The sequence below is a fragment of the Nicotiana tabacum genome, chromosome 12, assembly GCF_000715075.1.
Source record: "Nicotiana tabacum cultivar K326 chromosome 12, ASM71507v2, whole genome shotgun sequence".
Classification (NCBI taxonomy): Eukaryota; Viridiplantae; Streptophyta; class Magnoliopsida; order Solanales; family Solanaceae; genus Nicotiana; species Nicotiana tabacum.
In genome coordinates, this window is record NC_134091.1 from 86,970,819 (window position 1) to 86,995,912 (window position 25,094).

Consider the following 25,094-nt stretch of genomic DNA (forward strand, 5'->3'; position numbering starts at 1 on the left):
TACGGTGTCTTGGTCTTATTCTTCAACTCAAGATTGAAGTTCTTTCCGGGCAAACTCAAATCCAAATGGTTTGGCCCGTTCAAAGTTGTGAGTGTGTCTTCCTATGGCGCTATTGAATTAGAATCCGAGGACAGGACTCGAACTTTCAAAGTAAATGGCCAAAGGGTCAAGCATTACCTCGGAACCATTGGATAAAGGCAACTGGTAGAACGATTCGCACTCAATGATGGTCTTGTACCAATCACCACCACTGATTAGCCAAAATAGGGGCAACATCGTCGTGTCGGAATTTGGTTTCGGAAGTTCCAAGAATAATTCGACACAATTTGTCGAAAGTTGGCAATTTGAAGAACTTAAGAGTTCATAAGTTTGACCAATAGTTGACTTTGATATTATTGGACTCCAATAGGTGTTACGAGACTTTGAAAAGGTCTATATAGTTGAATTGAACTTGTGTGTAAAATTTGAAACTAATCCGAAGTGTTTAAGTGTGATTTAGACACACTTTTGAAAGAATGAAGATTTAACAACTTAAGAGAAATTCTATTCAGTTTGAGCCTCGATTCTTTGTTGTGATATTCCCGTGGGTGTTTTGAGGCTTTGAATAAGTTTGGATGATATATTTGTACTTTTTGGTATAATTGGACGGGGTCTTGAGGGGTTCGGGTGTGTTTCGGATCATTGGTTGAGAAAGTAGTTATGTTAAAGATTTAAAGTTTGACCATGGTCAATATCGGGTCAAGATGACCTCTTTTCGGTGTTTTGAATTTGCGAGCAGGTTTGTAGCGTGTTTTATGATTGAAATACATATATGGTTTGTGTCCGGCATATTTCGAATGAGTTTGGGGTGCTAAAACGAAGATTTTCATATTGTTGGTTTTTTTTTTCTGGTGCAAGTAATTACAAAAATGCCATTTATATTCCTAAAATTTTCAGATTGCTTTTAAATTTTCAAAACATCATAACTCCTTCATTTTAAGGCCAAATTGGGTGATTAAAGAGGCTATCTTGGGTGTAATCTCACAAAAATCGTGTTGGATTTATCAAACATGAGTTTCAGAATCATCTAGGATCTGAATCGAGGTAGGACAGCTGCTATATTGTTTTTTCTTATTTCAGAATTTAGTTACTTTTTCTCACAAGGTTACTTCCACCTCGAGTGGTGCTTCTGTACACATAAAGCAAGAGTTTAGTTGATACATAAAATTGGTTTCTAAAAAACTAAAATTGTTTATTATAAAATGCAAAAAGAAATTCAGTACTGCACCTAGAAGAAGAAGAGAAATCCTCCAACACAACAGTAAACTCAAGTTTGTTGTGAGGTAGTGCACCAATTGTAAACAAGCTCTTCTCACCATCATAGGCAAAATCTTTGCCGGCTAGCTCCAATGCATACGTTTGTCACTTTGTTGCACCTTGTCCAGAATTTTTTGTCCTATGCCTTTTGCCTCTACATGATTTTCATCTTCATAATTTAGAGCAATCTGAGGCAATAATAATCATTATTTTTTCAGTTCACTTTGAAATATTCATACCCCAAAATTCAACACTACAACTATATCAAAATTCATACCCCAAAATTTAAAATAACATTCCTTCTCCAATAGTACATCCATTATTATAAAAAAAGAAACTGAAGATTGAAGAATGAAAAGTTATGAACCTGTTGACTATATTCCCAAATATTCATCCAACCTGTCCCGAAGCCTACACTACAGCTCGTAAAAAGTCCTTTTTGATCTACAACCAATTATTCCTGAGATAGCAATGAGTTAAAATAAGGGCAAGCATATGGACTGATACTTGTAGCACTTAGCCTTCTTCCTGAGTGCAAGAGTGTTTGATTGTATCCCCTGTACATATGTGCTGAGTTGGGGATTTTCTTTGATGTGAGCACGCATGAGATGCAAGATTTAGTAGAAGTTTGGCTTCTTGAAGTAGGATACAAGTGCATATCTAGCTGTGGGTAGCATTCTGTCATTGATCTTGAGGCTCGAAGTTCACAAACTGATTATTCGAACTGATTAATGATCTTTGTCTTCAAAGAAGGGTGAATAAAAGAAGTTAGATGCTTGTTAGCTAACTATCAGCACCATCCATAGTCACTGCTACTTTGTGATCAGTCGGAAGTAGATTAGTATTTGGTCGGTTAGTTTCTTGAGAGAAAGCAAGAGTCTAAGTTGGGGGTGTTGATGTATCATAGAAATGCGGCACTTTTGATACTAATTACATAGACTTTAGCTCATCTTTTAAAGCATTATAAGTCATTTCTTATGTAATTTTGGGGAAACCAGACTTGAAGAGCTAAGAACATGAAAAAGATGACAAAAATTCATGGAAAGGAAGAAATGCGGCAGGTCTGCGACCGCAAAAATATTGTGCGGACCGCCGACCCATCGCAGAATGAAACAGAACATCCTAGTTTCTGAGAGTCTAGTCTGTGATCTATTGTGCGGTCGCATAACTCTTATGCGCACCGCATAGTGATCGCACAAATACAAAAGGAGTTCCAGTGAAGGTGACTTTGCGGTACGTTATGCGGTCGTGAAACCAATATGCGGACCGCATAACCATAATGCGATGCAAAACTGAAAAACTTTGTGATCAATTCTGCGGTGAAAAATGAAGATGTGCGGACCGCGAAAGTGTTCTGCGACCCATTCTGCGGTCGCAGACATGATATGCAGGGTCATTTTTGTCACTTTTTGACCACGATTTTTAGACCATTATAAAGAGAATGATTAGGGTTTTAGTGGACCATCTTGTCTGAAAAAGAGGCTATACTTAGAGCATTGAATACACCATTATTTTGGAAGCTTTTGGGATAGAATCCAAGAATTTATTCTCTTTGTAAGTTTTATGACTTTATTTATTACTTTGTTCTTGTATTCTAGTATGAGTAGCTAACTTTAAATACTAAGGTTGTGGACCCTAAGTGAGTGTAATGTTAATGGGTTTTTACCATTGAATATATATATAATAGTTGGTTGATTTCTATTCATTTCTTATACTTCATTTATGGTTGATGGTTGCAAACATTGACTAGTATCATTTGACTCTATCTTTACTTGGAAAAGTGGGTTAGGATTTGGTAGAATTGAATAGCAAGAACTCAAGGCTTTAAACTTTTTTTTTAATAAAATCGCTTAGGGATAAGAGGATTCTACTTGGCATAAATTAGTTGCTCTTAATTATAACTCTTTTATGTTTGGGAAGATCATAAAGAGGAAATACTACCTAGTTATTGAAAAATATAGGGTAGTCATTTAGGAACTATTTGCATATCAAAGGACCTTTAATTAGAAATATATCATATTAACACCGATAGCATTACATTCCATTGATTGGGACACAACCTTGCTTTCCTTAATCAAATCAATCACATTCTCTTAACAAAATAGTTTTCTTGACAATTCACAATTACAACACTCTTTTGAAACTAACGGAGTAGAATTACTATTTAAGTCAAGTTTCACACTACTCAAGTAATCTTTTCACATATATTCCCTGTGGGATTCGACCCTAACCTAGTTGGGTTATTATATTTGACGTCGATCGCCTTACACCATTGATTTAGGTGTAATTTGAGCGTATCACTTACCTCGTGAATTATGGGGGAATCCCTCTCCAAAATCGCCACTAGCCAAGCTTCTAAAGTCCAAAAATGAGAGAAATCTCCAAATCCTTGGATTATAACATCCTGTCCAGGCATCTCGCACCTGCGGAGAAATAGGCTGCACCTGCGGTTCCGCTTTTGTGGAAAATCCACCGCTTCTATGAAGCTCACTTAAGTCCCGACCAGCCGCTTCTGCGACCCTTTCCCCGCATCTGCAGAGTCAACTCCGCTTCAACGACAAAAGCCTCCAAGACCAATATCCGCTTCTACGACCAACTGCCCGCAGTTGCAACCACTGTCCAGCCTTGCCCAATTCCGCATCTGCGCCCTCCTGGCCACTTTTGCGGCTCCGCACCTGCGGCCAATTCCACGCAGGTGCAGTTACACTAGACCTGAACCCAACATATTTTCCATAAGTCCAAAATTCATTCCGATTTCAATCTGAATCACACCCGAGGCCACCTGGACCCCATCCAAACATACCAACATATCCTAAAATACAATACAAACTTAGTCAAAACCTCAAACTAAGTCAAACAACATCTAAAACACGAATCACACTCCAATTCAAGCCTATTGAAACTAATGGATTTCTAACTTCTACAATCGATGCCGAAACCTATCAAACCAAATTCGATTGACCTTAAATTTTGCACACCAGTCATAAATGATACAACAGACATTTTTTCACTCCCGGAACTAAAATCCGAGCCTAGTATCAACAAAGTTAATTCTCGGTCAAACTTCTTAACCTTCCAAACCTTCAACATTCCAACTTTCGCCAATTGAATCCAAAACGACATACGGACCTCCAAATCAATATCCGGACATATTGCTAAGTGTAAAATAACCATACGAAGCTATCGGAACCATCAAATCTCCATTTCGGAGCCGTTCACACATATGAGTCAATATCCGGTCAACTCTTTCAACTTAACTGTCCCAATTTATTCCGAAACATCTCCGAAAGCAAACCAACTACCCGGCAAGTCACATAACCACAAATGAATATAGAATAATAAATGAGCTGGGTCATTACAATTAAAGAAAATTAAGATCAATCATGGTCACAGTTACTAATAGTTTATTATTTTTTAGATGATTTTCCTAAGGAAGTAGTATACTAAAAAGGAACTTTCACAGGCAATCCACAATATTTCTAGGCAAGGGTTTTTCATTTAATTCTTCATATAGGGTGCTTGGCCGATTTAAAGTTTATAATCCTGTAGAGCTACAGACAGTGGTATGATGGAAGAAATGTATAATGCTTATGAATCTACTGATGGATGGTCCTAAGGTTGAAATTTTTGTAATTTATTGCTTGTTCATGGAAGATCTTACATTAATAATGTCTTCTTCTGCTTTAAATGGAGACACGAGTTGTCTGCTATCAAATTGATTGAGGTTAAGAAGAAAAAAATGAAAGTATTCTTTCGAGATATTAGTTGTTCTCTTTTGATGATGTCTTCACCTGTTATATAGAGCACAAACAGAAAGCATTTGACTTTTTCTATTATAGTAGTAATTTGTGAGAGGAACAAATATATACTGTTGCAACAGCCTATTCTGGAATTTTATGTGTTGTATTTTAAGATTCTATTTAGAGTACTTTATAAAAAAGGAAGGATGCTGCTTAGAGTTAAGGCACTGTGTGGCAAACTTACTGTGATACTAAATACGCAAGACATGAACATGTCTCTGTGTTTAGATTTTCTGTTTATGGTCATTATCATATTATTTTACACGGTACTACGCCCTTGAAAAAAAACTTACATCAACATTTATGGATTTCTTTTTGTTTTAACAGATTAGTTCTCTTAAAGGAGGAGAGATAAATTTTGGTAGTAATTGCCTTATGACGTTCTGACAATATTTTTTCCTTTGATGCAGTTCTAGGTTGATACTACCCTTCTGTTATTTCTGGTATTGAGACATTTTGGTGCAGATATCATTGGGGGAGGAGTTCAGGGAGTCTTCTTTCTTGAGAGATTTCTTTAGCATATTTTTATGATTGCACATGCTGCTTTTCTACTCCTATTACCATATGCACAAAATCTTAGAGTGGTAATAATAGTAGAAGGTCAAACTCAAAATGTCATATGGTTTTCCAAAAATTATCCTCCATTTCTTCTTTATTTGCCATAACTGTGTAAAATATTAGTTATTGAAGGTGGAAAAAAGGAAAACCTAAGTTTGCTGGAGTTCTGTTATTGATTCTCTTCCTATGTTGTAGTTACAAGTGTTGAAACTTAATTCTCAAAGAAATGCGTGAAGACTATGAGTGAGGTGGGACTCGAAAAATCTTAGCAATGAGTTGGCCGCAAAAAGCTAAAATACCAGGGAACATCAATCAAGAGGATGAAGCCAAAGTGCGCCAATTAAATTTAACATAAAGAAGCCTCGCTTGGTCACGAGAAGAAGTTGAATGTTCAATTGTGCGACCGTTTTATTTAAAAATTTAAACTGTTAGAGCACTTATAATTACTTCTTGACTCGAACTGCTACTGTCTCTCCGGTTCGAGTGGCAATTCTCCAACTAACTAGTAACAGTGACGGAGTCAAAATTTTCACTAAGGGATGTCAAACGATGAAGGAGTAAACTCCTGAAGAAGCCAAGTTGAGTGATTATATAGTATATATATATATTAAAATAAATTTTTACCTAGCTACACAATATAATTTCGCGGCGAAGGGTGTGAATTGACACCATTGCACATATATATCCACCTTTCTTGCCCTCAATTACCACCTCGCCCATGCAACAAAAGAAAAAAGAAACCTTCCAGCAAAAATGTTCCCATGAAACATTCCTTTTACGACCATAATCCCATGTTTTACCTTTCTGAGTTTAAGGTAGTGGATCCAGGTTTACAAACAATTTTGCAAATTCTTCCTTTTCTCTTCTTGCATAAGTACTTCGCTAAATTTCCACCTTGAATATGCCAAATGATCATTTCTGTTTATTCTTTTTACTAATTAAATATGTGTACTACACTTAAATTTCATAATGAAACCTTAATCCAAATAAACGTACTAGCTAATTCAGAGTTGTCATAAATCTTGTCAACAAAACCAGGCCATTAACTTCAGAATCTTTAGTATTTGGACTGAGTTTCTGAAATACATTAATCCAAGCAAAAGTGGTGCTGTAGGCATCAGTTCACTGAATATAAATGTTACAATCCATATTCGCGTATGTTAAATCACGTCGTAAGTTAGTCAACATAAATCCGAGAAGAGATTATCTTTGAGATGATAAGAAGTTAATCCTGTTGGTCTTAAATGTTACAAGGGTGTATAAGAGTGGTTAACAAGTATCAGAAGGTAGAAGTTAAACGAATCAAGTAATTGTCGGGCTTGCCACCAATGTCAATGTGTTGACGAAAATGTTCACTGAAAGCCGAACAAAAAAGGTAACTGTGTTGGAAGATGTGCAACCCATGTCAAATGAGGAGTACGAAGAAGCAAATTATGTCATCAATCCTCAAGGAGGATATCAAAGACAACCCTACCAAGGTTCAATATATGACCGAGCTTGTGGGTTCTCACACCGCATCTGTTCAAAAGTTGGAGATGCAAATGAGGGATCTCTCAAGAGATCAAAATTCGAAGCAAAAAGGCACGCTCCCAAGTGATACAATTGCAAACCCAAAAGGTAGTGGGAGTGGTCCAACTTCTTATTGTATGGTAATCACAACTCGAAGTGGGAAAGTACTTCAAGGAGAGAATGAACAAGTGGTTGAAGTGGAAGATTCTGAACGAGAAGTCGAGGCACAAGTTGAGGTACCAAATATTGTTGAAGTTGAAAGACTCCCGAAGAAGGTGAGAACTCAAGAAGTGAACCATGAATAGGTTAAGGGAAAGGTAATAGAGGCACCAAAAACTCTAGCACCAATTCCTAGACCTCCTCCTCCTTTCCCTCAAAGACTAGTTAGAAAGGTTGATGATAAAAAACTCGAAAAGTTCTATGACATTCTTAAGCAATTATCAGTGAACATTTCATTTGTGGAAGCATTTCAAGAGATGCCGGGTTTTGCTAAATACTTGAAGGACTTGATCACTATAAAGAAAACCCCAAGAATGAAGTGGTGAATGTGACTCACCGGGTTTGTTCCATCATTGCAACAACCGACGTCCAAGAGAAAAAGGACCCGTGAGCCTTCACCATTCCATGCACTATTGGATTGCGTGACTTTGCACGAGCCCTTTGTGATAATAGGGCTAGCATCAACTTAATGCCCCTTGCTATTTTCAAGCAAGCGGGATTAGGTATGCCTAGGCCTACAAGTATGAGGTTGCAAATGGCCGACCGTTCAAAAAAGTGACCGGTGGGAATAGTTGATGATGTACTTGTGAAAGAGGGAAAGTTTTTTCTCCCTGCTGACTTTGTTATTCTCAATTGTGCCATTGATAAAGAGATCCCTATCATCTTGAGGAGACATATTCCTTGCTACCGGGAGGGCACTCATGGACTCGGAACGGAATGAGATCAAGTTCTGAGTTTAAGACGAAGAAGTTACCTTTCAAGTAAGTAAGGGTATTAAATTGCCACATGCATACTAGAGTATCTCAATCATTGATGTTGTTGATGAGGTAGAAGATGCAGTCCAGGTGAAGATGGAAGAGGTATGACTTGGCGAGGCATTGACGGCTATTTTGGTAAATTTTGATAGTGAGGACATGGAAGGATACGTGGAATCGGTGAATATATTGGAAGGGCTTGGGTCCTACACTTATGCACCAAAGAAGATTTCTCTTGACTTAGAGAATAGATTCACTCCTCCCGCTAAGCCTTCAATTATCGAGCCGCCACTACCTGAGCTCAAGCCACTTCCGCCGCACTTAAGGTATAAATTTCTTGGCTCTAATGAAACTCTACCCGTAATTGTTTCTTCTTTGTTGAATGATGTGCAGGTTGAACACTTATTGGATACCTTGAGGGAGCACAGATAGGCCATTGGTTGGACTATAGCAGATATCCGAGGGATTCCCGCTGGAATTTGTGAGCACGAGATACAATTGGAGCACGAGATCAAACCTAGTGTGGAGGATCAAAGAAGGTTAAATCCTTCCATGCAAGAGGTGGTGAAGAAAGAGATCATAAAATGGTTGGATGTCGGGGTTGTCTACCCCATTACCGATAGTCCTTGGGTGAGTCAGGTGCAATGTGTGCCAAAGAAAGGGGGCATGACCGTTATTCAAAATGAAAAAAATGAACTCATCCCAACGAGGATGGTGACCAGGTGGAGAGTTTGCATAGACTACCAGAAGCTTAATAGTGCTACTTGCAAAGACCATTTCCCTATGCCTTTTATTGATCATATGCTTGATCGGCTAGCGGGGAGGTTATTTTATTGCTTCTTGGATGGTTACTCTGGCTACTACCAAATCAACACCTCCTTGGAGGACAAAGAGAAGACGACATTCATATGTCAGTATGGAACCTTTTCTTTTAGCTAGATGCCATTTGGGCTATGCAATGCCCCTGCTACTTTTCCAAGATACATGATGTCAATCTTCTCGGACATGGTGAAGGACTTAATAGAGGTATTCATGGATGACTTCTCTGTAGTTGGTGATTCTTTTGAGCATTGCCTTGCCAACCTTAGGCAAGTGCTCAAAAGATGTGGGGAAACAAACATTATACTCAATTGGGAAAATGTCACTTCATGGTGAACGAGGGTATTGTTCTTGGCCACAAAATGTCCAAGCAAGGCATAGAGGTTGATTGGGCAAAGATCGAGATCATTTCCATGATTCCTCCTCCCATTTTGGTAAAGGGTGTTCAGAGCTTTTTGGGGCATGCTGGTTTTTACAAGCGATTTATCAAGGACTTCTAAAACATTTAAAGTCCCATGTGCAAGCTCCTTGAAAATGATTTTAAGTTTGAGTTCGATGAGAAGTGCCTCAAAGCTTTTGAGGAATTTAAAGCAAGGCTCTCCGCGACACTTATTATTGTCACACCCGATTGGTTTTTCCATTTGAACTCATGTGTGACGCCAGTGGTGTAGCTATTGGAGCAGTACTTGGTCAACAGCATTACAAGGTTCTTCATCCTATCTACTATGCAAGCAAGACACTCAATGGTGCACAAATGAATTACACTGTAACTGAGCAAGAACTACTTGCTATTGTCTATGATTTTGAAAAATTTAGGGCCTATTTGTTGGGATCCAAAGTGATAGTCTATACCGATCATTCTTCTTTACGCTACCTTATGGAGAAGAAGGATGCTAAACCAAGATTGATTAGGTGGATTCTCTTGTTACAAGAGTTTGACTTTGAAGTCAAAGATCGAAAAGGAACAAAGAATCAAGTTGCAGATCACTTATCTTGGCTTGAAGAGGCAGGGAGACCAAATGAAGATCTTGAAATTAATGATGCCTTCTCATATGAGCACTTATTAGCAATATCTAGCACCTCCACTCCTTTGTATGCCGACATCGCTCACTTCTTGGTGAGTGACCTTATCCCCGATGGATTGGAAGCTTATCAAAAGAAAAACTTATTGCGGGAGTGTAGGCAATACTATTGGGAGGAACCTTTTTATTCCGGATTTGCGCCGACAACATCATTCGGCATTATGTTCCGGAAGATGAAGTAATTAAAATTACAAAGCATGTCATGACTCCCCATTTGAGGTCACCACGGTGGAAATTGTACTGTGGCAAAAGTGCTTGAATGTGGCTATTATTGGCCATCGATCTACCAAGATGCAAATCAAATGGTCAAGGCATGTGATCAATGTCAAAGACTAGGGTCAATTTCTAGAAGGCATGAGATACCTATGAACTTTGTGATGGAGGTCGAGATCTTTGATGTGTGGGGGATGGATTTCATGGGTCCCTTCATAAGATCTTATGGCATGACATATATCTTGGTGCAAGTAGATTATGTCTCCAAATGGGCTGAGGCAATTGCCTTGCCGAACAATGAGGCAAGAAGTATAACCGCTTTCTTGAAGAAGAACATATTTACTCGGTTTGGAACCCCAAGAGCCATCCTTAGTGATGGCGGTTCTCATTTTTACAACAAAGCTTTTGCCGGGTTGCTCGAAAAATATGGAGTTAAGCACAATGTGGCTACCCCTTATCATCCTCAGTCAAGCGGTCAAGTTGAAGTCTCCAACCGGGGGATCAAAAATATTTTAGCAAAAACTGTTAAAGCAAACAGAACTGAAAGGTCAAAGAAGCTGGATGATGCATTGTGGGCCTATCGAACAACATTTAAGACACCCATTAACACCTTACCTTACCGATTGATTTTTGGTAAGGCTTGTCACTTTCTAGTGGAACTTTAACACAACGCCATGTGGGCATTGAAAAAGTTAAATCTTGACTGGGCCGATGCTGCTAATTTAAGGATGACACAACTCAACGAGATGGAAGAGTTCCGTTTCCATGCCTACGAGAATGCATCCATGTATAAAGAAAGAATAAAGTTTGTTCATGACAAGAAGATTTTGAAGTGGGAATTAAAATCTGGTCTCTTGGTCTTACTCTTCAACTCAAGATTGAAGTTCTTTCTGGGCAAACTCAAATCCAAATAGTCTGGCCCGTTCAAAGTTGTGAATGTGTCTTCCTATGGTGCTATTAAATTAGAATCCGAGGACGGGACTCGAACTTTTAAAGTAAATGGCCAAAGTGTCAAGCATTACCTCGGAACCATTGGAGAAAGGCAACTGGTAGAATAATTCGCACTCAAGGATGGTCTTGTACCAATCCCCACCAATGATTAGCCAAAATGGGGGCAACATCATCGTGCCACGACATTAAATTGTTTGGTTAGATTTTAATTTTGGTAGGTTTATTTGTAAGTGTTGAACAGTTTGACATGTATGTTAGAATGCAGGTTACCCAAAATACAAAGAAATATAATGCAAAGGCTGAGGGAAAATGAAGGAAACAAGCTGAGCTTTAGCTGTTATTCTGCGGCAACTTATGCGTCCGCATAAAGGGTTCGCGGACCGCATAATGGTCGCAGACATAAGCAAAACACCATTCAAACTAGGCCTTAAAAATGCGGAGCGAATTAAACTTTTGCGGCCTGCAGAATCATTCTACGACCACTGAGTGGATCGCAAATCTGTTGCACACCACCCAGGTACTAAACCATCACAAAACACATATGTGGCCGCATAATGTTATGCGATGGTCGTTTTACCGAAAAATCCTCAGGTATTAAACCCTACTTCTTTCTGTCTCTCACTTCCATCTATCATCTCTAATCTCACACACCGAAGCAGAAACATCACGCAAAAGAAAAACACTGAGAAAAATAAAAAGAATTTGAAAAGAAAGGCTCACCCTGCTCGTGATTCACACCAAAGTGGCTTGCTCGATCGTCTGACATTTGGTATCTAAAGTTCCAACATTTCTCTTGCTTAGTTATGTTCAATATTGTCGTGTGTTTTCACACGCCTCATTCTCCCCTCTCATCCATGATACCCTTCTATATCTACCCAACTTCTTATCTCTTGTTATGGAAATCAACTTTGGGGGAAAATATATGTTGTGGGTCGATCAAAATTTGGGGGTTAGAATTAGGGGACTGATTTGATTATGGGGGTTGGTGATTTGTGACAATTTGCATTAGATATTGTTAGGCTGAGCATGAAATCGATTTAATGTTGAGTGTGTGTATTTCTCTCTCACAACTTGAGCATTTGGTACTGAGTGTGCATAAAGGTTACATGTGAGTGCATTTTTTAGTCGATGATCTTTGCGGTCCGCATAACTGTTTTGCATTCAGCAGAGTCATCGCATTCTGTACGCTTGAGAGTTTTCTAAGAGCCAAAATGCGGTTGAGTCTGCGGCCGCAGAAATGGTTTGCGGACCGCAAAATGATCGAAGACCTCATCAGAATCAAGCTTTATTCAAATTTCAAAATGCGACCGATCTGCAGTTGCAAACTTATTCTGCGACCACTTCTGTGGCCCCCATAATTCTTTTTTACTTCTGATGGTTATCTTCTACTTGTGGTTTGCGGTCCGCAGAGTTGTTCTGCGATCGCATAACTGCTCGCAGAACAATTTATGTCTCTCATTTCTATGCCATTTATTACACATGCCCTACCTTGTACTAACTCCTCGTTAATTGGTAGGAATGGAACCAAAGAAATATTTAGCATCGCGAACACCCACCACTTGAGGAAAGCAAAAGGCTGCAGCTATAAGTCCACAATCACAGCAATCCCAACACAAAATGGCCCGACACATCGAGAAATTCATCTGAGCCTACCTCCCAGTCTGAAAAGGAGGAGGCACAACTTGACCTTATGCCACTAGTTGACCTCGAGGACGAAGCACGCAGAAAGAATGGTGAGGATCTCAGGTTTAGGATTACTGGCTCTTGGACATTGTACAGAGATGGCCTGGCAAAACGAATGACCCTTGAAGAAAAGCAGTTGAGTTTGAACGTTCTTAAAGAACACTACCCCCATGTGCTTGAAAATATCAAAAAGAGGGGATGGTAGTTTTTCACTAAGGTTCCGGGGGAGTACAACGAGACGCTTGTTAGGGAGTTTTATGCTGCATCCAGGAACTCAGAACAAAAGAGAAACCGTAAATACTTGAACTCTGTCTTAGTCGGAGGAGTTGAAATACTCTGTGATTCCCCATCAATCAATGAAGTATATTTCTAAGAGTGGGAGCCAGGCATGGCAGAATATAAGGCAAAGATTGCAAATAAGGAATATGAGCGTGCTTGGGTAGCCTCTGTCAGAGCCAAGGGAACTCCGCCCTGGATTGCACCGCGCTAGAAGATTCACAAGAGGGATTTCACCCAAGAAGGCCGGTATTGGCTAAGTTTTGTCTGTTATCGTATACTGCCTACGAGAAATGAGACAGACATCAGTATCAAGAAGGCGATCCTTATTGCTTGCATCATGTCGGGTATCAAGATTGATGTGGGAGAGCTTATATTCCCTGAGATTGGGATCCGGGCAAACCAGCAAGAAACCTCGCTCCCTTTTCCATGCTTAATACATGCTTTGTGTTAAGATGCGGCGGTTCCTCTCTTCCCCAAACATGCCCGCATAGAAAAAGTTGTTCAGGACATTGACATCACTCGGTGCAATGATGCTGCAGATAAAGTGATCGAAGATCCACCAGAGCAATCACTCACTCTCCCTCCGGACTCTTCCGCCTCAGCAACACATGCTGCCTCATCAGTGCCAGACACCTCTTCCGCACCAGCTACCTCCACATCCACTCCCAGATCAGCCACTGTGACACCACCTGCCTCACTGCCTGCACTCTCCAAGCTTTGTCTACTGGCACAACACGCAAATGCCAAAGTAGACAAATTGACAAAAGAACTTCCATCACTCATCCGACAAGCATTGGTCCCGATCCAAACCTCAGTAAGTGATCTTCAGAAGCAATATCTATCGTATGAGGATCGACTCAAGCACTTTGAAGCCCGCCTTGAGAAGGTTGACTGAGGTGAAGCTAGGGACATGCCTCAACTCAAAAAAGATATAGTTGAGCTCAAGTTAGGGCTGCATAAGATGCAGACACTGGAGTTTGATTTGACCACCCTTCTTCCAGTGGAAGGGGAGAAGGGCACTGGTACCTCCCACGTACCAAGCTTTGATTTGGATATCACAAACCTTCTGTCAGCTGAGGAGGCACATGGCACTGATATCTCACAATCTTCGGGTTCCGTTGCAAACACCGACGATCATTCAGATGGGGAATCTGTAGAGTCTCGTGAGGAAACTGATGAGGAAGAGATACTTGAGGAGGGTGATGATCAGAGGGACAATAAAGGCAAACAAGTTGCCATTTCTACAGATGCATCGGGCGAGGAGGAGGTTGATGTGCAGACAGCTATCGCACACTCCCTTGCATATATGGTTGTTAGGGATACTATCACGACCACATAGCCATCATCTGGTTAGACCAGCAGATCCCAGGTCTAGGACCCAACTCCGTAACTGGCAGAGCTTCCTACTTTGGTGTCAGACACCATTGTCCAGTCAGAGGCTCCACCCACTGCCTCCACAGTGTCAGCTCCCAACCCCACGGCTGCCTCAGATATTTAACCCAATATCCTGTTAGAGGATCCACCCACTGCCTCCACAGTGTCAACTCCAGGCCCCACGGCCTCCTCAGATATTCCAACACCTCCAACCGCCTAGTGCGTCCCAGGAAGCCCCTAAACTTTGCTCTTACCTTTTCAATGCATTAGGGACAATGCATGCTCTTAGGTTGGGGTGGGGTAGTCAACTTTTGCAACTTGTATATAAACTCTTAGTCTTAATAATATAGATTTGTATATAGTAATGAATTCCCCTTGGTTTTTTTCCAAAGGTGTAATAGTAGAACCATGGTCGTAGTATAAAACGTTTTGACTTGTTTGGTGCTTTTGTTCTAGATTCAAGCATGTGATAAGTTTTTGTGGAATAAATTGCACCCTTCAAATTTTGTAAATAAACGGGTAGTCATTCTTGATAAATCGAGGCTCGTTCTTTGACTTTGTACTTATTTAGAATCTCAAATATCATGTGATGAAGTATTGAATTACCTTGTATTCACTTGAGAGCTGAAATTATGCCTATTCGAGCAGTTCATGCATCTTGAGTGGTGATAATTTGTGTAAATAATGCATGTTCTATACTTGTAATGTCTAGAACTTGCCCGATTCGTTCCTCAATGCAAATCTCAGGTTGATGATTGGGTGTCGAAATGATCTTAGGCTCTCTTTGTGATTGCTAACTAGTTTTTGACCAAATTGACTTCCTTGGTGCATGTATCATTCTAGTTATCCCCGTTGAGCCTTTAACCTTCTATTTGGCTACTACATTACAAACCTTTACCCTTTTGTGAAATAATTTCTTCTTTTGAACTCGTCCCTCCTTGAATGTTGAGAATGAGGCTAAAAGACTAAGTTGGGGGGTGGTAAAGATGTTCATTGTGTGTAGAAGCAAATACCTCAAAGTTGTGTTAGATGAAGATACTCAATCTTCAATAGAAAAGCAAAGGAAAATATAGGTGTATGTATATATATTTATATAGAATCAGGCATGTGTGAGTATAGAATTTGGTCATGCCTTTGCCATTGAAAAAGTTCTGCACAAAGTCTATTATATCATACTTGATGATATTTTAGCACTTTTGATAAAAGGTGCCATTAAATCCATCCGGTCCAGTTGCACTTGATGCATTCATACTAAACACGACGTTTCTAATTTCTTCATCATCTGGAATAGCATTGAGCAGATCATTATCTTCCTCAGTGATACATCTTGGGATACAGTTAAGCATATCATAATCCCGGAATTGATGTTGCGGGTTAAAGAGGTACTTAAAGTGATGCACAACCACCTTAGAAATATTATCATCACCTTGGACACAGGAGCCTCTGTAATCCTTGATTGTGTGAAGTTGAAGTCTACTTCTTCTATTTCTAATTAAGCTATAAAAGTATTTGGTGTTATTTTCCCCTTCTTCAAACCATTTTGCTGAGCTTTCTGTCTTAGGAGAGCATCTTGCATACCCAACCACTTGATGTATTCAGCCTGCCCTTTATTGAGCTCTTTTTGGATTGATCAGTATTATTAAGGGTGTCAATCTCTTCAAGGTTTACCATTTTAGCTTCCCAGATGTTGACTTGTTCTTAAACATTCCCTACCATCTCTTTCGACCATCGAGTGACTTCCTTACTAAGTAGTTTCAATTTCTGTTGTAGCCTCCACATGGAATTTCCAGGAAATTGTGTGCCCCAAAACTCTTCTACCAGATTCATGAATGATGGTTTCTCTGCCCAGAAATCCAGAAGTTTAAAGTACTTGATACCAGCTTGAAGTTCCTTCTGACACTTGATGAGGAGTGGCCTATGATCTGAGCTAGCAAGGTGTTTGACCATGTTACTCTGGAATAATTGGGCCCATGGATCATTAACAAAGACTCTGTCGAGTCTCTTCCAAATCCTTTTTCTAGCTTTTCAGTTGTTGCACCATATGAATTTAGGGCCTAAAAAACCCAAATCCGCAACCTGGCAATTATCCATACAGCTACTAAACTCAAAACTTCTTATGCATTCTGTGAGGATTGCCTCCTTTATTCTCATCTGGATCCATTATGACATTGAAGTCACCCCAATGCACCAATGACCTTTGATATGCATGTGAATATCTTCCCCACTGCTCCAAAGTTCTCTCCTTTCGTTAGCAGTACATTTTGCATATACTGCTGTGAGGTATATATCACAGTTTGCAGGATTGTAGTGCATCTTGATGGTAAGCTGCTGGTCATTATTATCAATCACACTGGTTTGGCAGTTGCCCGACCAAAGAAACTAAATTTGACCATTCATGCTGGGCACACAGTGTTGAAAGCCTAAGAATTTCATGTACCTGTCAATGTTGTTTATACTAACAAAAGGTTCAAAAATAGCGACAAGTTCCACATTGTACATGTTGATGAGTTTTTTAAGCCTGGGAATGACTTTTTTTGATTTCACACCTCTAATATTCCAAAAGATGGAATTAATCATGAAATCGAGAGAAAATTAGTTTGTACTCCCTTCCACATTGGAAGTGTTCCGCTTGTCTTTTATTTTCTTTCCGATCTTCTTGTTTCCGTTCTTACCCTTTTTGACCAGGGAGAAACCATCATTATCTTCATGGTTGCTTTGGGCACTTTGTATCTGATCCTCGGAAATCCTCATTGTGACTTTATTTGGAGAATTAACCTTTATCTGTTGATCTGCTTCCTTCCTAGTTTGTAGTTTATTTGTCGATGTCTGTGGAGATTCTAGCTCAAGTTGAACCACCATATTAATTCCTGGCATTACTTTGATCTCTGAAGGTATGCTAACTGATACCTCGTTTGTTGTAAGGTATTTAGTTAGGTCGTATTGAGCCTGTCCTTTTTCATGAGCCATATTTCCTTGAATATTGGTAGATTCTTGCACTATCTATTCCGCCCCTCGTAATTCCTGTTTGCTTGATTGAAGTTACAACACTCTTTGGAATCATTGTTAGTGTCGCTTTCACTGTTTTCCTCTTTGTTTCCTATATCTTGGTTCACACAAATGTTACTATCATCTGCCTTATCTCCTTGCTCTTGTTGCTGTCAAATGGCCTGTTCAACCTTGTCTTTCTTAATTTTTTTTGCTGCCACTAGTTTGACACCACATAGGCTTAAAGGTCACATTGGCTTTCTTTTTGGGAAGCCTCTTTTGTTTGCTGATTTTCTTCTTTTTCTTGGAGGTTCTAGCTTTAATGTATTTGACTTCTTCCATCTTCTCTTTGTGTTGGATGGCCACATCTCTTTGAAGATCTCCATGATTTTGAATTTTTTCATTCGCTTCAGTTTGTCTGATAGCATCATTGGTCCGAAACAGATTCAATTTTTGCTATGTCCCTTTGATGCTGCTACTTCCACAATTCCCTGGGCATTTCCTATCTCTTTGAATGAGGTAAGTTCAGCTTCAATAGCTTCTTTACTTCTCTTGATCTCAGCCTCCCTTTCCTCCGCAACTTTCTTCCTTTCAATGGCCCGACAATTTAGTAGATTGTGCCCCAATTTTCTGCAGTATTTACAGTACTTAGGTATTCCTTCATATTCGAGTTTTTGTACAAATCCTTTTTGAGGAGCATTGTCATAAAGTTGTCCCACATACACTGATTCTGGTTGTGGTGTTAACAAGTCAATTTCAACTCTTACCTTAGCCACACTTGGCCTAGTTCTGCCTCTAGTTGCCAAATCCATTTCGAGCGGAGTACCAATAGTACTAACCACTTGTTTGACATACTGCCATGTATGCATATGAAAAGGAAGGCCAGGAAGGAGTACCCATACAGGAGCAATTGGGAGGTCCTCTTCTGGTTTGAAATTTGGTGACCACTTTTGAAGCCACATTTGTTGGCCCTCAATCTCCATGACTCGTTAGAACCAAACCATGGAGAAATCTTCATCATTAGTGAAATCTAGAAATACATTGAAGTTATCGTACACCCCAATTTTGGTCGATCCTTTTAGTGAGATCAATTCCTTAAATTTAGACCTAATTCGGTCTATTTGGGGATGAGGTTTAAGAAATCTGCCACCAAGAGTGAATTTATATTCGGATGCCATGATTCCATAATAGTCTGATGCTTTGAACATGATTGCCGGCATACCATCGTGGGTGGTATGTGTTGCAATCAATGAATCTCGATCCTGGCAGTTAGGGCTCGCAGATGAGTTTGGGGAATTTGTGATTGTGGTTGCATAAGATGATTTACCTTCGATTGCTTCATTGGTTTGCTTCGCTTATGTGGTAGCAGTGTTTTGCCCATCCAGACGCGCCGGAATGCCGCCGTCCGGTGGGTCCATGGGGTGGAGCGTGTGGGATACTCGCGAGAGAAATGTTACCGTTGGGGTGTTGAGAGAGATATAGGATTTTGTTACTCAATACTGTTTCAAGAATTCAATAATGGGTTTGTTGTTTTAACAGATTAGTTCTCTTAAAGGAGGAGAGATAAATTTTGGTAGAAATTGCCTTATGACGTTCTGACAATATTTTTTCCTTTGATGCAGTTCTAGGTTGTTACTACCCTTCTGTTATTTCTGGTATTGAGATATTTTTGGTACAAATATCATTGGGGGAGGAGTTCAGGGAGTCTTCTTTCTTGAGAGATTTCTTTAGTATATTTTTATGATTGCACATGCTGCTTTTCTACTCCTATTACCATATGCACAAAATCTTAGAGTGGTAATAATAGTAGAAGGTCAAACTCAAAATGTCATATGGTTTTCAAAAAATTATCCTCCATTTCTTCTTTATTTGCCATAACTGTGTAAAATATTAGTTATTGAAGGTGGAAAAAAGGAAAACCTAAGTTTGCTGGAGTTCTGTTATTGATTCTCTTCCTATGTTGTAGTTACAAGTGTTGAAACTTAATTCTCAAAGAAATGCATGAAGACTATGAGTGAGGTGGGACTCGACAAATCTTAGTAATGAGTTGGCCGCAAAAAGCTAAAATACCAGGGAACATCAATCAAGAGGATGAAGCCAAAGTGCGCCAATTAAATTTAACATAAAGAAGCCTCGCTTGGTCACGAGAAGAAGTTGAATGTTCAATTGTGCGACCGTTTTATTTAAAAATTTAAACTGTTAGAGCACTTATAATTACTTCTTGACCCGAACTGCTACTGTCTCACCGGTTCGAGTGGCAATTCTCCAACTAACTAGCAACAGTGACGGAGTCAAAATTTTTATTAAGGGGTGTCAAACGATGAAGGAGTAAACTCCTGAAGAAGCCAAGTTGAGTGATTATATAGTATATATATATATTAAAATAAATTTTTACCTAGCTACACAATATAATTTCGCGGCGAAGGGTGTGAATTGACACCATTGCACATATATATCCACCTTTCTTGCCCACAATTACCACCTCGCCCATGCAACAAAAGAAAAAAGAAACCTTGTAGCAAAAATGTTCCCATGAAACATTCCAGTCATTTCTAAAGAGAGATGAAAAGTAACGAGAACTTTTACGACCATAATCCCATGTTTTACCTTTCTGAGTTTAAGGTAGTGGATACAAGTTTACAAACAATTTTGCAAATTCTTTTTTTTTCTCTTGCACAAGTACTTCGCTAAATTTCCACCTTGAGTATGCCAAAGAATCATTTCTATTTATTCTTTTTACTAATTAAATATGTGTACTACACTTAAATTTCATAATGAAACCTTAATCCAAATAAACGTACTAGCTAATTCAGTGTTGTCATGAATCTTGTCAACAAAAACAGGCCATTAACTTCAGAATCTTTAGTATTTGGACTGAGTTTCTGAAATACATTAATCTAAGCAAAAGTGGTGCGGTAGGCATCAGCTCACTGAATATAAATGTTACAACCCATATTCGCGTATGTTAAATCACGTCGTAAGTTAGTCGACGTAAATCCGAGAAGAGATTATCTTTGAAATGATAAGAAGTTAATCATGTTGGTCTTAAATGTTACAAGGGTGTATAAGAGTGGTTAACAAGTATTAGAAGTTAGAAGTTAAATGAATCAACTAATTGCCGGGCTTGCCACCAATGCCAACGTGTTGACGAAAATGTTCACTGAAAGCCAAACAAAAAAGGTGAATGTGGTGAAAGATGTGCAATTCATGTCAAATGAGGAGTACGGAGAAGCAAATTATGTCAACAATCCTCAAGGATGATATCAAAGACAACCCTACCAAGGTTCTAAATATGACCGAGCTTGTGGGTTCTCACACCGCATCTATTCAAAAGTTGGAGATGCAAATGAGGGATCTCTCAAGAGATCAAAATTCGAAGCAAAAAGGCACGCTCCCAAGTGATACAATTGCAAGTGGTCCAACTTTTTATTGTATGGAAATCACAACTCGAAGTGGGAAACTACTACAAAGAGAGAATGAACAAGTGGTTGAAGTGGAAGATTCTGAACAAGAAGTCGAGTCACAAGTTGAGGTGCCAAATGTTGTTGAAGTTGAAAGACTCCTGAAGAAGGTGAGAACTCAAGAAGTGAACCATGAATAGGTTAAGGGAAAAGTCAATAGAGGCACCAATAACTCAAGCGCCAATTCCCAGACCTCCTCCTCCTTTCCCTCAAAGACTAGCTAGAAAGGTTGATGATAGCAAAATCGAAAAGTTCTATGACATTCTTAAGCAATTATCAGTGAACATTTCATTTGTGGAAGCATTTCAAGAGATGCCAGTTTTTGCTAAGTACTTGAAGGACTTAACCATTCCATGCACTATTGGATTGCGTGATTTTGCACGATCCTTTTGTGATAATGGGGATAGCATCAACTTAATGCCCCTTGCTATTTACAAGCAAGCGGGATTAGGAATGCCTAGCCCTACAACTATGAGGTTGCAAATAGCCGACCGTTCAATAAAGCGACCAGTGGGTATAGTTGATGATGTACTTGTGAAAGTGGGTAAGTTTTTCCTCCTCGCTGACTTTGTTATTCTCGATTGTGCTGTTGATAAAGAGATCCCTATCATCTTGAGGAGACCTTTCCTTGCTACCGGGAGGGCACTCATGGACTCAGAACGAAATGAGATCAAGTTCCGAGTAAATGACGAAGAAGTTACCTTTCAAGCAAGTAAGGGTATGAAATTGCCACATGCATACGAGAGTATCTGAGTCATTGATGTTGTTGATGAGGTAGAGGATGCAGTCGAGGTGAAGATGGAAGAGGAATGCCTTGGTGACGCATTGGCGGCTATTTTGGTAAATTTCTAGGGTGAGGACATGGAAGGATACGTGGAATCGGTGAATACATTGGAAGGGCTTGGGTCCTACACTTATGCACCAAAGAAGCTTTCTCTTAACTTAGAAAATAGATTCACTCCTCCCGCTAAGCCTTCAATTATCGAGCCTCCACAACTTGAGCTCAAGCCACTTCTGCCACACTTAAGGTATAAATTTCTTGGCTCTAACGAAACTCTACCCTTAATTGTTTCGTCTTTGTTGAATGATGTGCATGTTGAACACTTATTGGATACCTTGAGGGAGCAAAGGCAGGCCATTGGTTGGACTATAGCAGATATCCGAGGGATTCCCGCTGGAATTTGTGAGCACAAGAGACAATTGGAGCACGAGAGCAAACCTAGTGTGGCGGATCAAAGAAGGTTAAATCCTTCCATGCAAGAGGTGGTGAAGAAAAAAATCATAAAATGGTTGGATGTCGGGGTTGTCTACCCCATTGCCGATAGTCCTTGGGTAAGTCCGGTGCAATGTGTGCCAATGAAAGGGGGTATGACCGTTATTCAAAATGACAAAAATGAACTCATCCCAACAAGGACGGTGACCGGGTGGAGAGTTTGCATGGACTACCGGAAGCTCAATAGTGCTACTTGCAAGGACCATTTCCCTATGCCTTTTATTGATCAAATGCTTGATCGGCTAGCGAGAAGATCATTTTATTGCTTCTTGGATAGTTATTCTGGCTATAACCAAATCAACATCGCCTTAGAAGACCAAGAGAAGACGACATTCACATGTCCGTATGGGACATTTGCCTTTTGCCGGATGCCATTTGGGCTATGCAATGCCTCGACTACTTTTCAACGATGCATGATGTCAATCTTCTCGGACATGGTGGAGGACGTTTTAGAGGTATTCATGAATGACTTATCTGTAGTTGGTGATTCCTTTGAGCATTTCCTAGCCAACCTTAGGCAAGTGCTCAAAAGATGTGAGGAAACAAATCTTGTACTAAATTGGGAAAAATGTAACTTAATGGTGGATGAGGGTATTGTTATTGGCCACAAAATTTCCAAGCAAGGCATAGAGGTTGATCGGGCAAAGATTGAGATCATTTCCAGGCTTCCTCCTCCCATTTCGATAAAGGGTGTTCGGAGCTTTTTGGGGCATGTCGGTTTTTACAAGCGATTTATCAAGGACTTCTCAAAAATTGCAAGTCCCACATGGAAGCTCCTTGAAAAGGATGCTAAGTTTGAGTTCGATGAGAAGTGCCTCAAAGCTTTTGAGGAATTGAAAGCAAGGCTCACCGCGGCACCTATTATTGTCACACCCGCTTGGTCTCTTCCATTTGAACTCATGTGTGACGCCAGTGGTGTAACTATTGGAGCAGTACTTGGTCAACGACATAACAAGATTCTCCATCCTGTCTACTATGCAAGCAAGACATTCAATGCTGCACATATGAATTAAACTGTAACTGAGCAAGAACTGCTTGCTATTGTCTATGCTTTTGAAAATTTCAGGGCTTATTTGTTAGGATCCAAAGTGATAGTCTATAATGATCATGCTGCTCTCCGCTACCTTATGGAGAAGAAGGTTGCTACACCAAGATTAACTAGGTGGGTTCTCTTGTTACAAGAGTTTGACTTTGAAGTCAAAGATCGCAAAGGAACAGAGAATCAAGTTGCAGATCACTTATCTAGGCTTGAAGAGGCAGGGAGACCAAAAGAAGATCTTGAAATTAATAATGATTTCCCATATGAGAACTTATTAGCAATATCTTGCACCTCCACTCCTTGGTATGCCGACATCGCTAACTTCTTGGTTAATGACCTTATCCCCGATGGATCGGAAGCTTATCAAAAGAAAAAATTATTGCGGGAGTGTAGGCAATACTATTGGTAGGTACCCTTTTTGTTCCGGATTTGCGCCGACAACATCATTCGACATTATGTTCCATACGATGAAGTAATTAAAATTCTCAAAGCATGTCATGACTCCCCAGTTGGGGGTCACCACGGTGGAAATTGTACTGCGGCAAAAGTGCTTGAATGTGGCTATTATTGGTCATCGATCTACCAAGATGCAAACCAAATGGTCAAGGCATGTGATCAATGTCAAAGACAAGGGTCAATTTCTAGAAGGCATGAGATGCCTATGAAATTTTTGATGGAGGTAGAGATCTTTGATGCGTGAGAGATAGATTTCATGGGTCCCTTCGTAAGTTCTTACGGCATGGCATATATCTTGGTGGCAGTAGATTATGTCTCCAAATGGGTTGAGGCAATTACCTTGCCGAACAATGAGGCAAGAAGTATAACCGCATTCTTGAAGAAGAACATATTTACTCGTTTGGAACCCCAAGGGCCATCCTTAGTGATGGTGGTTCTCATTTTTGCAACAAAGCTTTTGCCGAGTTGCTCGTAAAATATTTAGTTAAGCACAAGGTGGCTACCCCTTATCATCCTCAGTCAAGCGGTCAAGTTGAAGTCTCCAACCAGGGGCTCAAAACTATTCTAGCAAAAATTGTTAATGCAAACAGAACTGACAGGTCAAAGAAGCTGGATGATGCATTGTGGGCCTATCGAACAACATTCAAGACATCCATTGGCACCTCACCTTACCGATTGCTTTTTGGTAAGGCTTTTCACATGCTAGTGGAACTTGAATACAAAGCCATGTGGGCATTGAAAAAGTTAAATCTTGACTGGACCGAAGCTGCTAATTTAAGGATGACACAACTCAACGAGATGGAAGAGTTCTATTTCCATGCAAACGAGAATTCAACCATGTATAAAGAAAGAATGAAGTTTGTTCATGACAAGAAGATTTTGAAGCGGGAATTCAAATATAGTGACTTGGTCTTACTCTTCAACTCAAGATTGAAGTTCTTTCCGGGCAAACTCAAATCCAAATGGCCTGGCCCGTTCAAAGTTGTGAGTGTGTCTTCCTATGGCACTATTGAATTAGAATCCGAGGACGGGACTCGAACTTTCAAAGTAAATGGCCAAAGGGTAAAGAATTACCTCGGAACCATTGGAGAAAGGCAATTGGTAGAACGATTCGCAATCAAGGATGGTCATGTACCAATCCCCACCACTGATTAGCCAAAATAGGGGCAACATCGTCGTGCCACGACATTAAATCAAGCGCTTCTTGGGAGTCAACCCATGTGTTGGTAACAATTTTTTGATTAGCTTTTAATTTTGGTAGGTTTATTTGTAAGTGTTGAACAGTTTGCCGTGTGTTTTAGAATGCAGGTTACCCAAAATACAAAGAAATAGGATGCAAAGG

The 25,094-nt window shown here is 39.9% G+C and overlaps 1 protein-coding gene across 1 annotated transcript; it reads left to right on the forward strand.

The window, feature by feature from the left end:
- Positions 1-21,116: 21,116 nt before the first annotated feature.
- LOC142167255 (uncharacterized) lies at positions 21,117-21,737 on the forward strand. The gene has a single exon (XM_075227416.1). The coding sequence runs from the start codon at positions 21,117-21,119 to the stop codon at positions 21,735-21,737; it is 621 nt and encodes a 206-aa protein (XP_075083517.1).
- Positions 21,738-25,094: the final 3,357 nt, after the last annotated feature.

Coding starts and splice junctions, on each gene's coding strand:
- LOC142167255 (XM_075227416.1), top strand. CDS start 21,117: ATGAATAGGTTAAGGGAAAAGTCAATAGAGGCACCAATAACTCAAGCG.